The 16,521-nt window shown below is 36.3% G+C and overlaps 2 protein-coding genes across 3 annotated transcripts in view; one reads left to right on the plus strand and one right to left on the minus strand.

Annotated features, from left to right (window-relative positions):
- On the minus strand, positions 1-15,602 carry LOC106875142 (clathrin heavy chain linker domain-containing protein 1). Of its 2 annotated transcripts, none has more exons than XM_014923135.3 (9): positions 15,493-15,602; positions 12,821-13,035; positions 10,807-10,994; positions 9,519-9,658; positions 7,816-8,148; positions 6,050-6,259; positions 4,170-4,347; positions 2,281-2,669; positions 1-279 (listed from the first exon to the last, which is right to left on the minus strand). In XM_014923135.3, the coding sequence occupies exons 1-9, from the start codon at positions 15,581-15,583 to the stop codon at positions 65-67; spliced, it is 1,959 nt and encodes a 652-aa protein (XP_014778621.1). In that variant the 5' UTR covers positions 15,584-15,602; the 3' UTR covers positions 1-64. The 2 variants fall into 2 exon arrangements, with proteins under 2 accessions (XP_014778621.1, XP_014778622.1); XM_014923136.3 differs by lacking the exon at positions 15,493-15,602 and adding an exon at positions 15,243-15,358.
- Positions 15,590-16,521, plus strand: part of LOC106875143 (26S proteasome regulatory subunit 6B) — a 12,660-nt gene continuing 11,728 nt past the window's right edge. Inside the window, exon 1 of the mRNA XM_014923137.3 lies at positions 15,590-15,646. Coding sequence (XP_014778623.1) covers positions 15,614-15,646 — 33 coding nt within the window. The 5' untranslated portion in view covers positions 15,590-15,613. The remainder of the gene's footprint in view (positions 15,647-16,521) is intronic.

The raw sequence follows: 16,521 nt of genomic DNA on the forward strand, positions 1-16,521 counted from the left end.
TTTTTTATTATTTTAATGAAAATATTTTATTCTGATGTTTAAAGAAAGATAAAGATATCATTTTTTAATAAAGTAAATTTAATTCATTCAGATCATGACATGTCTTTAAAGCTGAATTCAAGACACTATGAGAGAAAATCAATGCTTGCAATTCCACTGCAATTTGTTCTTCTCCTATTTGGTCAAGTTTAATGACAAGATCATGCCAACTGTCATCAAGTGGAAATTCTTCAAGGGCCATTAAATCGTGAACAATTGGGCCGTTTGTATCATCTGAAGCTGAAATGACAAGAAGCAAATAGTTTTAAGTTAGTACTACCAAAATAAATAAATAAACATAATAATAAACTGGGGCTATTATAAAAGATACTTATCCTAGGTACAGGCATGGGTGTTAGATTAAGGGGCTTGCTTCCCAACCATTAACTCTTAGGTTCAGTTCCACTCTAAGACATTTTAAACAAGTGTTTTCTACTTTCGCCCTAGATTGACCAAAGGATTGTAAGCGGCTTTTGTAGACAGAAACTGAAAGAAACCCATCATACATGTGAGTGTATGTAGTGAAGACACATGACTTAGTGGTTAGGGTATTCAGCTCACAATCGTAAGATTGTGAGTTCGGTTTCTGGTGGCATATTGTGTCCTAGAGCAAGACACTTTATTTCACATTGTGCCAGCTGACAAAATCAAGTTGTGCCGGCATTTCAAAGAGCCAGCCTTGTCACATTCTGTGTCATGCTGAATCTTTTTGAGAACTACATTAAGGGTATGCACGTTTGTGGAGTACTCAGCCACTTGCACACTAATTTCATGAGCTGGCTGTTCTATTGATTGGATCAACTGGAACATCATTTGTCATAATTGATGGAATGCCAGTGTGTGTACATATCTGTGTGCATGTAAACCCTCATCCAGAAATCAGGTAATGTTTGTAAATGAGCGTCATTCTCATACAAGCGAGGTTGTTCTTTGCAGTCTTCAGAGAAAAACATGTCTAGCTAAGGGACAATATTGCCTCATTTGGTAACAAGAAGGGCATCTAGCAGCACAAAATTTGCCTCAATAAATTTTATCTGACCCATGAGAGCATAAAAAATGGACATTAGATCATAATGATGATGACGATGGTGGTCATGGTGGTGATGATGTGTATGCGTGTGTATATATATATATATATAAATATATCATCATCATCATTTAATGTCCTCTGTCCATGCTGGCATGGGTTGGACAGTTTGACCAGGGTTAGCAAGCTGGGTGGCTGCACCAGACTCCAGTCTGATTTGGCATGGTTTTCTACATTAGGAAGGATGCTCTTCCTAATATCAACCACTCTGAGTGTACAGACTGTCCTCATTTAACGACCACTCGGAGTTACGACGAACTTTACAAGCTATAGCGACATTCAAAGTGTATTATTTGCGCACAACATTTTCCAAGGCAACTGAAAGTGGTGAAGTGAACCTTCATGATTTCTGGAAGAGCTACAACATCGCAGACTGCATCAAGAACATTCATGCAAGTTGGGAGGAAGTGACTGAAAAATGTATATAGTCCATCATGTGTGTGTGTGTCACATTGTCTTGACATTGTGTGACAGTTGTAAATGATCATCACTGTTATACAAGCAGTGTCATTCATTTCCAATATTCTGTGAGAACACATCTACGCAAAGGTAAAGGTTATCTTCTCAAGTCATGCTGACTCATAAGGGTCAGCTTCCCAGTTTCCATGGCGCACAAATTCCCCACCTGGATGGAACACCAGTCCATTGCAGAGTTATTCATTTTTGCAAGCTGAGCGAACTGGAGCAATGTGAAATGAACTGTTTTGCTCGAGAACACAACAGAATGCCCGGTCCAAGAATTGAAACCATAAACTTACAATCATGAGTCCAACACCCTAACAACTAAGCCAAGTGCCTCCACAGAACATGTCTGGCCATGGGGAAGTATTACCTTACTTGGTAAAAAGGTGACAGAAAGAGCATCCAGCCAGTGAAAATCTGTCTCAATAAACTCCATTGGACCTATGCAAGCATGTTTGTATATATGTGTATATATACAAACACACACACGTGTTTGTGTGTGCAAATCTTTGTAGTTGTCTCTTGCCACTTGACAGCCAGTGATCGTTTGTTTGTGGCCCCACAACTTAGCAGTTTGGTAAAAATACCAATGCTAAAATAAGTACTAGGGTCAATTTAATTGACAAAGCCCCAACCTGGCCATAGTGTAGTGACTGAAACAAGTAAAAGAATAAAAGAACACCCATACTGACCTTTGTATGTAATTTTTCTCCAAAACGTCTGCATAAGGTTGATGTTGTTTTTTTCAATTAAAAGTGTAAACATTCTAGGGAAACTTATCAATGGTTTAATGGTATTGCTTTGTAAATCAGTATTCAATACCAATGAACTAGCAAACTGAAGAGTTGGGCAGGCATCAAAAGCTGCTTCATAGTCACTGCTTTCAAATTCAGCCAGAGATTGGGCATAGTATAAACCATAAATGATGCGGTTTTGTTTCAGCAATGTGAAAGTAGCCTCTTTATAAAGACCCAACTGTGTGTAAATAAATTCAGCTAACGAGAGGCACCCACATGTACAGATCATTGAACACTTGCAATATTCTTTAATCAAATCACCTGCAGCTTTTGTGATTGTTAATCTGCAATGATATAGAATATGTTATTAATATTAAACTAGATGCATTAGAGGTTAAGGTAAAGAATTGATCACAAGCTAATGAAGTTAAACTTTGCCACAGATCTCATCCAATTGCAACATGTAATGTTTGAATGACTCGGATATTTTTCAGGCTATTTTCACTTATTTCATCTCACAAATAAACTTGATTAAAATAATTAGTTGAGAATTTTTTTTTCTTGCTTGTTGTAAAGGGGCAGTGTCCATGGCCTTTGCAGGTCATCTGAGACTGGTAAGATTGATGCCATTAATGTTCCTCTTGAGCCAGTGAGAAAGACATGTGTAGGGAAAGAATTCTAAAGGGCCAATGTTCTCAGACAAAAGGAGTGAGCACAATGATTAGTCCAGGACCTGGGCCAAGTTGGATGGAATACTTGAGTAGTAAGTGAAATGAGCCTAACCAGCTGCAAGGAGTAGGGGCCATTACAATAGAGGTAGAAAAGGCAGAGAGAGGAGACAGCATATTTGTAGGCCAGTGGTTGGAGCATGTCTGTGAGTGATTTTATGCCAATCATTTGAGTGAAGCAATTTCTGGTTGCAATTATGTACATTTGTGCATTTGTGCATTTAGCTCACATATAATATAAACTAAAATGTAATTGGTTAAAAGCATCCTTTTTCCCAAATCGGAGAAGGAATTTTGGGTTTTTTTTAAAAATAATATATCAAAGGAAGAACAAATTATTACCTCCAACTAACAACCTATTTTCGGGATTTTGGAAACAATACATTTAAAAATACACACCATAATAGAATTATGATAGATAATCTCATTACAAAAGTCCATACCAACACAGTTTTCATTCTTGTATGTAACTACAGAATCTTATTATACCTAGTTTATCTCTCTGCTCATCTGTACCACATAGTTTTGTAAAACTTTTGTAAATTTAAATATATTGTCACTACTAAAAAAAAAAACCTTCAAAGGTCTTAAGAAGAATTCAGAATCAGAAACATTTCAAAATCAAAATTATTAAAGAAATCTGTAACGACTTCACTTCAAAATGTTGTTTCCAACATCACATCTCTGCATTTGTAACATTCTTTTATCATTTTTTTTTTCATGAGGTTCAAGATAATGAGACCAACTTTTACCAGTTCTATCCATGTTTCCCTTGATCTTTCTCTTCCACAATTTCCTTCCACTTGAATATTGTAGAACTTTTTTACTATCTATTTTCCTCCATAAGCATCAAATGTCCATACCAACAGTCTTTGTTCTTACATATTGCAAATGAATCTTTTTACATCTAGTTTATCTTTCAGTTCATCTGTACTACACAGTTCATGCAGACTAATATTACATATCTGGCAGAATATGCTTGCTTCATTTCTCTCGTCTTCACACATCCTCTGCATGCAGAGCCCATGGATATAAACTGATGGAATATGCAAAAACCAATAACAAAACTTTGCTTTAAATGAATGACAGAAAAAAATGATATAATTCAGAACTAACTTTTTTTGGGACAACCAAAAGAACAGCAATTGAAACTCTCTTTCTTCTAAAGTACAACGTATACATTCTAAGGATATTTCTTCATCTGGTATTTGGTTTTCATCTTCCACTGTTGAGAGTAAAGCCTTGCAGAAGATAAAGGATGGTGAAGGTCGCTCACCAGGTACTGTCTGTAAATCTATGAAAATATTAAAAAAAAAACCTTGAGGATTTTGAATACTTCCCCACCTCAAAAATTGCTGGCCTAGCACCAAAATAAGAAAAGATTATTATTACTATTATTCAGTGAGAGAGAGAGCAATGCTTGGCATTAAAGTGACACTGGGGTACAAATATATGAAGCCCAATATACCTATCATGACTACCCATCTGATAAGGGCACACCAGGCACATGCATCACAACCACATGTGCATGACATGATGACCTCATATCAAGATAAAGCCTTTCAGGTGGGATCTAGTTAAAATTTTCTTCAGGTCTAGCAGCCCATCCCACTCGAAAGGTCCTTAAATAAGGTTTGCTTAAGGATGATGAATGAAACACCCAAGTTTCCAGAGGTGAATTATTCAAACCCCAAAGAATTCCTCTCAACACATGGCTATGATGCTTCTCCACTACTTCTCTTCATGATCAAGAATGCACATATCATCAGCTACAAGGGGACATGCTCAACTGGTTAAGGTCAAGCAACTGACAAGCAAATCTGTGGTATTGAGCAGAATACTTGCTGCAGTCCATCTTTTATACCAAGATAAAACAATGTACATGATAACACTTCCAATCAGTTAAGATCAGGAGCCATGAGAGCCACTATTTTATATTGCATCAGAACATTGTTATCATTATTATTATTAATATTATTATTATTATTATTATTATTATTATTATTATTAAGGCAGTGAGCTGGCAGAATCATAAGCCTACCAGATGAAATGCTTAGTGGCATTTCATCTGTCATCATGTTCTGAGTTCAAATTCCACTGAGATCAACTTTGCCTTTCATCCTTTTGCGGGTTGATAAAATAAATACAAGTTGAGCACTAGGGTTGACGTAATCAACTAGCCCCCCCACCACCACCTCACCTAAAATTTCAGGCTTTATGTCTACATTAGACAGGATTACTGTTATTATTACCTCCGCCTTATCTTGCAAATTTTGGGTAACTTTAGCCAATCATAATCCACAGACACATTCATTCCTGCCAAGCATGAGAACTCTTTTGTCGGTGAGAAAGCACATGTTGACAAGTATATTTTACTCATTGAGATAGCTGTCAGATGTGCTAAAAATAATAGCCAAATAGGCTTTAAATCATGTACCAACAAATTTTTTGTTTTATTTTTGGATAATTGCATGAATTCCTGTACGTAGAATACAAATTCACAAGAATTATCTGAAAATTCCAAAAATACAAAAAATTATAAGGGGTTATATGGCGGGCATAAAGCAAGATTTGATTTGTTTTCCAATTTAATTTGTTGACAACACATGCTGTCACACACAAAATGACAGCTTCCAAATCCTATTTTCTGACTAGGTGAAAATTATCAAACTTTAAACCTCTATAACTTTAAAAAAATTTTTCCAGAAAATGTGAAATATCTCCTGAGATTCAGCTTGGAAAACTACATTTTCAATAAATTTTAAATTTTTGAAAATTGGCTGGCTAACTGAAAAGATTCAGTGATAACCTATAATTCTCCAAAGTGTCTTGGTACCAGGACCATAGAATCATCATCGTTATCATAATTATTTAACATTATCCATGCTGGCATGGGTATATATTTAAACTTTTTTTTTATTGGTAACTCAATGCAATGATCTTAAAATTGTTAGTCTTAGGTAATCATTTGCAGTGTAGAAAATCATTCAACAGACCTTTGAATCTCTGAAATGTAGCCATTGTGCGTAAAATGCCTTTGGGGCAGACAGCAGCATGCATTGCAGCTTCGGCGTAAAGTAGGTTTTCAAACATTTCATTAAATATTTCAATGTTCTCCAACATAAGTTCAGCCTCTTTTTCATCATCTGGTTCTGGTTCTTGTAATACTTTTACAGTGCTGGTGGCCACTGCATACAATGTGTTGTCTAAAATACACAATATATACAAATGATTCAGTTTTTAAGAATCTATTTAAAATTGTATTATTGGATAAATAATATCTTTTTAAATACTAGTAACTTACTTAAACATTTAATCACAGATGTATTTATTTTAATGAAGAATGTTTTGCCAAGAGATACAATATTCACTGCCAAATATTCCTAAATTAAAACTAGTACATCTGTCATCGTTTATCACCGGGGTTTGGTTAAAAGAAAATAGCAATAAATGAATTATCTTCATGCACTTTGTAAACAGAACAAATGGTAAATTCATTGATTTCAAACTCACAACCCACAGCAGTGAAGCTACCATTGTCACATATTTTCTCAATCTTCTCTACCTTTTCCCTGTAGAGAAAATACTTATCTGCATCATTTATTACGATCAGGCAACTTTGCATTTTTTTCTATTCCCTTATCTCACGTTGATGGGTATGAGTACATAAATTCATATAAAAAATATGTAGCATTGCAGCATGGTCAAGTATACATAACCAATAGTCAGTGCATTTTAGGTAACTGAGCTCTGGGGGTTAATTTTGGGGTACATGCAAAATCTTTGACTGATCCATGTTATCACAGATCAATCTGAGATAAGTGTAACATGGTTCATAATTGAATGTACTGTGTCATGTTGGATCAGTGATGAACAAATTAGTGATAAATGAGGCTGCATGTACTATGGCAAGGTAAAATCTATTAGTGTAAGCAGAGAAAACACTGTAACTATCTTATTAGCTTGAAAACCTGAACTTAAATCAACCCAAAGATAAATCCTGCAAAGAACTGAAATCATGTGCAGGACAAGACATGCCTCTCAAACACTCGATGCTTTGAAAATTTAAGATGAACTCTGGTATACCATGGATGTGATGAAATCCACCACCACTTCACTTGCACCTCCAGTATTTTCACTTACTGCATACTCTGGTACCTCCAGAGCCATTCAAAAACACACAAAAACTGTTAACTTCACTTAAATATTTATTATTTGGTGTCAAAATTTTCATCAAATAATGTTTAAATGAAGTTAACAGTTTTTGAGTACATCTGAATGGTTAACATGTGTCTTCATCACTGTAATTGTTTTAGCTTCAACAAACTGTCTCAGATTAAGTCACTTGCCAGACAAATACATCTCTGAAATGAAATAGCTCAACCCAAAACTGAACCTGTATTGCAAGCTCTATAACCTAGAATATACTCTTTTCTGTGCTTGCATTGGTCACAGGGAATTTGTTGAGGCAGATATTCTATGGCCAAATGCTCTTCCTTTTGCCAACCCTCACCTGTTTCCAAAAGCAGGGTAATATTTCCTCATGGCCAGAAATGATTTTCATAAATGTTTAGCTAACCCATGCCAACATGGAACATGGATGTTAAACAAATGAGGATGGGACACTCCCACTCTCTACAGTTTCCACTATACAGTAAGAAACTGTAAAGTGAGAGTAAAACAAATTGTTTCATTGATTTTGAGGACATGAATTGAAATGCAGAAATGCAAAACAAAAAAGAGAAAAATTCTTAAAACAGACCTTTTTCATCAATTGTGGTATCAACAGATAAACGCAAAGCGTGTGCCACAATGTCACCAACAGACCAATGGGGAGGTCGTATGTCATTATATGCCAGTGCTGCTTCATAGCCAACTTTGATTCTTTGCCTTTTGGCCTTCAAGTAATGGCCTTCATTAATCAACTGGTCTCTTTCTGTTATCTTTGCTTTCAATAAGTTCTTCAATTTGTGCTTCTCAGATTTTGGAACATATTTTGTCTTTAATTTTAAATTCATGTCTTTCACACACCTGGTTACTTTCTTTAAAATAGAATTCAGATAATTTACATCTGTAGACTGCTCAAGTGTGATACCTAGGGAAAAATGATTATATAGAAATGGATAACATATGAACAGATTTCAGAAACCAGATATGAATAAAGTTATGTAATATAACAAAAAAATCTTAATACGTTATTCCAAATACGAATTTATTTATCGTCTTTCTCTAAAATAAGATATCATCATCATCCTTTTAACATCCATTTTTCCATACTTGCATGGGTTGGATGGATATGATTTCTTGAGACAAATTTTCTGTTGCCAGATATCTTAACACAAAATATTGGAAATGAATGACACTGCTTACATGACAGTGGCACTTACAACTACCACACAATATCAAAACAAGGTGATAAAAACACCCACACACACACAATGAGCTTCTTTTCATTTCTATCTACCATATCCACTCACAAGGCTTTGGTAAGCCCAGGGCTATAGAAGAAGACACTTGTCCAAAGTGTCATGCAGTGGGAATGAACCTGGAACTTTGTAGTTAGGAAGCAAACTTCTTACTACATAGCCATGCCTGTGCGCATCAGTGTGTGTGTGTGTGTGTGTGTATTTCTCTTTTACTCTTTTGTTTCAGTCATTTGACTGCGGCCATGCTGGAGCACCACCTTAAGTCAAACAAAGTGACCCTAGAATTTATTCTTTGTAAGCCTAGTACTTATTCTATCAGTCTCTTTTGCTGAACCGCTAAGCTACGGGGACGTAGACACACCAACATCGGTTGTCAAGTGGCAGTGGGGGGCCAAACACAGACACACACAATGGGATTCTTGTAGTTTTCCCCTACTAAATCCACTCACATGGCTTTGGTTGACTCAAGGCTATAGCAGAAGACACTTGCTCAAAGTGCTATGCAGTGGGACTGAACCCAGAACCATATGTTTTGTAAGCAAGCTACTTACCACACAGCCACTCCTGTGCCTATAAAGCATGCATTTCCATGCCAGGAATCGAACCCGGGCTGCCTGGGTAAAAGCCAGGAATCCTAACCACTACACACACATATATATATATATAACCACTACACACACACATATATATATATATATATATATATATATATATATATATATATATGGATGGATTCTCTTGTTGTGAACAGCAAATGAGAGTTCAGTAAATTAAAGCATTATCATGTTCTATGGACACAAACATGTCTCCTGAGGCCTGCTGGTGCCTTGCAAACCTTTTGGCAAATGGAACAAGTTGACAACTCAGTTTGGTTGAGTGCTTATGGATTATTTACTATGTGTTTTCTTTAGTGGACGGCAAGGCCTGGTTTACTTTGTGACACCCCTGACGGGGTGTGTGATGAGTTAGAGATTAAGAATTTTTCATTATTGATTAAAATAAATATTTTAAAAAATTAGAAAAAAATAAATAAACTCACCTGGAATCACTCGTTTATCCAAGCCCTTTTCATTTGTTTGGTTCTTTTTTTCCATAAATTTCAGACAATCTGGGCTTCTATTGAATAATTCATCTCGTTTCTTTTCAAGGTTTTTGTTATGACCTCTCTGTATAGCTAGTCTACAAAATAAATCAGACACTATTCAATGAAAAAATGCTCTTTTTATTTTATCCAAAAGAATGTCGCTTTCATGCAGATCCCTCCACAGGAACCTGCTCAGCCCCTACCCCTCATCTCCTGGTATGAAACCGACTCCCCTTCCACATACACACACACATACCTCTCCCACTTCTTCCAGGGCATGTAGTCCTTCAAACTGTATGGCGACCTCAATAATACAGGTAGCACAAAAAAGCACCCAGTCTCTGCTGTAAAATGATTGGCATTCAGAAGAGCATGTCACAGTAAAAGCCATGCTAAAACAGACATTGGAGCTTGATGCAGTCCTTGGATACATTGGATAGTTTCAAACTGTCCAATCCATACCAGCATGAAGTACAAAATTGTATTTTTTACATGTGCTGGAAATTGTGTCTTTATGGGGTCAAAAGAGACAAAGATTATCATAACTCCACTGGAAAATAGCATAGTATACACATTTTATGTTGACTGATCAAAAGAAAGTGGTTACAAGAACTGATTTACATATTACATTATCAGCAAAAACTTAATCTGTGCAGAGAGGATTAACCAAAATAAATGCAAGCATGCACATCTAAGTGTAACAACACGTTTTTTTATATAATAATAATAATAATAATAATAATCGTACTATAGGCACAGGAGTGGCTGTGTGGTAAGTAGCTTGCTTACCAACCACATGGTTCTGGGTTCAGTCCTACTGCGTGACACCTTGGGCAAGTGTCTTCTACTATAGCCTCAGGCTGACCAAAGCCTTGTGAGTGGATTTCGATGACAGAAACTGAAAGAAGCCTGTTGTATATATGTATATATATATATATACATATGTATGTATGTGTGTGTATATGTTTGTGTGTCTGTGTTTGTCCCCCCAACATTGCTTGACAATCGATACTGGTGTGTTTACGTCCCCGTAACTTAGCGGTTCGGCAAAAGAGACCGATAGAATAAGTACTAGGCTTCCAAAGAATAAGTCCTGGGCTCGATTTGCTCGACTAAAAGGCGGTTCTCCAGCATGAGCGCAGTCAAAATGGCTGAAACAAGTAAAAGAGTAAAAAAGAGTAAAAGAGTACTACCCATAAAACTATGTCTGTCTATTTTCTAAATCTGGAAGATTATAACTTACAATTCTTGAAGCTGGTAAATTCTCACTTTAAAATTGTGAATTGTTGAACCCTGAGTAGATAATCTAATTATTTGGGTTTTGAGTGTCGGATTTCGTTGTTTGGCATAGCGAAGAGTCTCAATCACATCTTCGTATTCTTTTTTTATTGATGTCAAGAGTAATTTATAATTTTGGACATGTTCAATTACCTGAAATTTAAGCAAAATGGTTAGATTTAAATAAAAAATCTGATTGGTACAAATTAAATTTTGTCAAAAATGTGTTTTCTTCTATTTTCTGATACAAATCAAGTAGTTCTGTAGAAATTTGAGATAAATATATTTTACATTTAGAAAGAAAAATGAACTTTTGCTCTTGAATAGATATACTCTACATTAATTATGTAATATTGATTATTGTTTGTAATTACAACACATGGAAACATCTGTAAAACCTAATGCTTTTTAAGTACAGTGATTGCTGGAGGAGATTATCATCAACATCATTAAACATCTATGTTCTATGCATGCATGGACTGGATAGTTTGACAGGATATATTTGATCCAAGAACTGCATCAGATTTCAGGGTTTGCTTTGGCAGGGTTTCTACAGCTGAATGCCTTTCCTAATGCCAACCACTTTACAGTAAGTACTGGGTGCTTTTGCTGTTACCAGTGAGCACTAGTGAGGTTACTGGGTGCCATGCAAGACTACAAACCCTGAGATGAGTGACTGTATGCTAGGAGATTAAACTTTGAGAAAGGAACAGAGCAAAACAGGTGTTTCTTGTTATAAAGAAGCTACATGATTTCTTACATTTGAGAAGAGAGGATGGGAGGGATCAGGTAGGGCTGGAAAGAGATGTCATGTTACATTGACAAGTCAAGCAATGAATATCTGAAGATAGAGTTTTATATACCTTTATACTATTTAATGACATTTTATAAAACTATTCCTATTTCAAAATAATGAAAAGAATTTTTTTGTGATTAACAATTTCTTGTTGTTTTAATCATCATCATCATCATCATCATCGTTTAACGTCCGCTTTCCATGCTAGCATGGGTTGGACGATTTGACTGAGGACTGGTGAAACCGGATGGCAACACCAGGCTCCAGTCTGATTTGGCAGAGTTTCTACAGCTGGATGCCCTTCCTAACGCCAACCACTCAGAGAGTGTAGTGGGTGCTTTTACGTGTCACCCGCACGAAAACGGCCAGGCTCGAAATGGTGTCTTTTATGTGCCACCCGCACAAGCCAGTCCAGGGGCACTGGCAACGATCTCGCTCGAAAATCCTACAGGAGCCAGTCAGGCGGTACTGGCAACGGCCACGCTCAAAATGGTGCATCTCATGTGCCACCCGCACAAGAACCAGTCCAGGGGCACTGGCAACGATCTTACTTGGCTTGCCGGGTCTTCTCACGCACAGCACATTTCCAAAGGTCTCGGTCGATTATACATAAACTGATTTGCATCTTGTCACTGGGCAATGGCAAGGGACAAATACAATTAATGCAGTGTAATGAAATAAATACATAATAAAATGATAATAATTTTCAATGAAAATGTATCAATATATAAAAAGGGTAATGACCCCTTTCGGTCATGAATGACCATGGGATTGCACCTAGAAAGTTCCCCTCCAAGGTACAAGTCTGGGCAAGGTTGTCCATGGAAGACCAGCAGTCGCCCATGCATACCAACCTCTCTTCTCCATGCCACTGATGTTACTCAAGGGAAAGGCAAAGACTGATACAGCTTGGCACCAGTGACATTAAAACTCATTTCTACAGATGAGTTAACTGGAGCAACTTGAAATAAAGTGTCTTGCTCAAGAACACAACCTGATACAAGAATTGAACTCACTACTTTGTGATTGTGAGCTCAATGGTCTAACCACTGAGCCATATGCCTTCATATCAGTATTAGTTCAAAATTAGTAATCTGTATACATACTTAAAGTGTATTTGTCTTGAGAAAGTATCTATTATAGAGATGAAGTGTTAGAAAGTAGAAATATATATATTGCAAACCATATTAAATGCTCTTTGAAATACAATGAATCTCTGCTCATGATCATCTTCATCTACTTCTTTAAATTCTGATTCAATGAAACAGACCAGTTCTTTTATGAAGTAGACATCTAAGCCTGTCTTTGCCTCAATGTGAGAATAGTTCTTTCTTAAGGAGGAACAAATGGAAGAGACTGAAGGAGCAAAACTGTGATGCCAAGTAACTGGCATTTTTTCTGAAAATAAAACAGGAAAATATAGTGTTTCATTACTAGTGATAGAAGCAGTGTTAGTTCAAAATTAGCAATTTGTATACATTGAAAGGTTTTACTGCAGAATTTGTCTTGAGAAAGTATCTATTAAAGAGACGGAGTGTCAGAAAACAACAAAATATCAGCATCAAGCAAAGGTTGCCATGCATTGGAGATGGAATTGCTGGATCTAGATTTCTGCTTGTTAGCTTCTTCAGCAGCAAATATCCTCGCTGAGATAAGATGAATACTGCAGCTTAGTAAGGCTTTCAAGTATGTTTGCAGATAGGCTAATTTTCAATTAATACTGTTTAATTATCACTAATAATGAATATCTGTAAGGTGCCCAGCTGGCAGAATCGTTAGCATGCCAGGCAAAAAGGATTAGCTTCATCTCATCTGTCTTCATATTCTTTGTTTAAATTCCACCGAGATCAACTTTGCCTTTTGTTCTTTTGGGGGGTCAGTAAAATAAATATAATTTGAGTACTGGGGTCAATGTAATCTGCTTGCCCCTCACTCCACTGAAATTGCTGGCCTTAGGAAGGTTAACCGGGAAAATAGTCTTTGTGTGGCAGATGCACTGGGACAATAAACACTGAAGATGTACAGGAAACTGATTCTATCACATGCCAGGGGGAGAAACTAGAAGTAGTTAATAGCTTCTGCTACCTAGGCAACCAAGTTTGTAATGGGGGTGGTTGCTCTGAAAGTGTAGTGACTAGGGTAAGAATAGCCTGGGTAAAGTTCAGGGAGCTCCTACCTCTGCTGGCAACTAAGGGCCTCTCGCTCTCAAAGTGAAAGGTAGACTGTATGATGCATGTGTGCAAACTGCCTTGCTACACAGCAGTGAAAAATGGACCATGAATGCTGAGTACATGCGTAGGCTTGAAAGAAATGAAGCTAGTATGATCCGCTGGATGTGTAATGTCAGTGTGCATACACAGCAGAGTGTGAGTGCCCTGAGAGAAAAGTTGGACGTAAGAAGCATCAAATGTGGTGTGCAAGAGAGGTGACTGTGCTGATATGGCCATGTGTTTTGTACAGTTTGACAGGAGCTGGTAAGCCAAACGACTATGCCAAGCTTCACTGTCTGCTTTGGCATAGTTTTTACAGCTGGATGCCCGGCCAAATGCAAAATTGTGAACTCTCTAACTCATGCCAGTATGAAAAGATGATCAAATGACAACTTATACATCAATATCCAACTTTCGTCTGAACAAAACAAGATTATATAATTTCTCTTGAAAGCAACACTCTAGCAGAGATCTGTTACATTAAATAGCCAGAAGTTTTATTTAATACATTAATACATTATTTAATAAATTAAATTACGTAGAAACAAGTTAACTTGGAAAATCTTTTAAATCCTGATATGCATAGCAGAAGTTTTAATTTGCAATAAGTGGACACTGGCTATTTTGCTATGATTATCATGCCATATTTCCTTTATCAATTAATTATACTACATGCAGTGAAGGTAAAAAATACGCACATCACCCATTTTCGGCGCAACAAAAACCCTAATCCTAAACACCAGGTGTGTGTATTCTTTACTGTCGCCCAAGATGCTACCCAACGGAACTGAACCCAGAGCCACATGGTAGGGAAGTTAGCTTCTTAACCACACAGTCACGCCTACGCTATGAATATTAATGTGTTTTTAAAAAATTTTTATTAATGTTATTTTCTTGTTAGTACGGCTTATTTAACTAAAGTGGATTTAATTTATTATCCCACAAAAACAGTTTTAGCATGTAGTAGGATGCTTGCCTCAGTAATCATTCTTTTTATATAATTCAGAGGTAAACCTGCAAATCTAAAAGTATTTTTGTAGTTCAGATCGCCAAGAAGCACTTGACTATTTTCTGCATTTCCTTCACCGGGAGAAAGAAAAACAACTAAATTAACATACTTAAACAGATCAGAAAATATTTCATTGAATAGGATACTTGGAGGGGATATAGTTGATAATTTCTATAAATAGTATATAACTGGTTCAAGAGAAATAAACAACGGAGATGCTTTGCTCTAACAAAAATTGCAGGAGTTACTCAGAGGTTTTTGCAAGTTCTAAATCCATCGCAATGTTGGAGACAATTCTGTATCATCATTAGGTATCTCAGGGTCATAAGCGTTTTGTCCCTTAGCCTGTACGCTTCGCCTGAGTGGGACAGCGAGATCTGAATTACCTTTCACCTGCAGCAGGGTTCCATTTGTAGTTTCTTATCGACCGTAGGCAATTTGAACTAGTTTCAGCTGCTAGGCTCTTTCTTTGGTGGCATCGGGTAAAAAGTAAAACGAAAAATATCGAACTTTAAAAAAATATATATCACAAATTTGTCTCTAAGAGGCACTAAAAATGCTTTCACTGAAGAGACATCACTATTCTGGGCTATTATCGATATAATTTCACACAACTACTAAAAACAAAACACAAACCTGTCTCAAATAATGTACACAATACTCGGCATGCATCAAAGTCAGGGAAGTCATAGCATAAACAGTCTAAGTTACCAGGAAGTGACGTCATTTCGTCATTACTTCCGGTTAATAACGAAATATGGAGGAGATTGGCATCACTGTCACCGAAAAGGTACAGAATTTATATTTCTCAACTTCATTGTATGAAATATTTTTGTATGTTCTTTTATATTTATAAGACCTTTTAACTTCTGAAAGCTTTTGATTTTGGTTTACCTTGTAGTAACGCTTTAACCGGCAAGTGTGTAATTATGCAAGTCATTGGTACTTCATTATTGTAGCATGTTTGCTGCTCAATCTTAATTCACACACTTATAGTGGAGTAATTCATTTATACCTTTCCTCCTGCAATATGTGTTAAATTCTCATTCATCCCACCTTATATAATCCTCATTTATTCCTTCACATAATGATATTTTATCGTAAAACTGCTTTTATATTAATATTTTCTTTGTTATTCTTCACACATCCATTTTGGACTTAAACAGTTCTCGTATATTAATCAATCGCGGAAAACCAGTTGTTCTCGTTAGTCTTTTATAAATGAGCATCGTAAAAATGGCTTTCTCTATTCCATGTTATTTATCGCAATTAACTATTGAGGGCCAGTTAGGAAGAATTTGATATAATTAATAAATCAATAACTACACATATATATATATACACTATACACACGCATACACGCACACACCTTATTTTAGCTGATCCAGTTGACTGTTGTTACTGTGAAGTTTCTTTGATGCCCGATGTTTATCGGGTAAAAAGTACATTTCTCCCTGTTCGTTATTTCTATTGATATGTGTGTGCGACGTAGTCTGCTCTACATTATTTGGTTAATGACATTTATCGGGGACAGTCAAGGACCGAAATATAGTATAGATAACAATTGAACTAGAATTGAATACAACGAAGTTGTTTTGGAAATAAAGAGATGACAGAAAAAGGATTAGTATCGAAAGATCGCCACGAAATTTGTTCACCATTTCT

The sequence above is a fragment of the Octopus bimaculoides genome, chromosome 6 (assembly GCF_046866305.1).
Source record: "Octopus bimaculoides isolate indiv1 chromosome 6, ASM4686630v1, whole genome shotgun sequence".
NCBI lineage: Eukaryota > Metazoa > Mollusca > Cephalopoda > Octopoda > Octopodidae > Octopus > Octopus bimaculoides.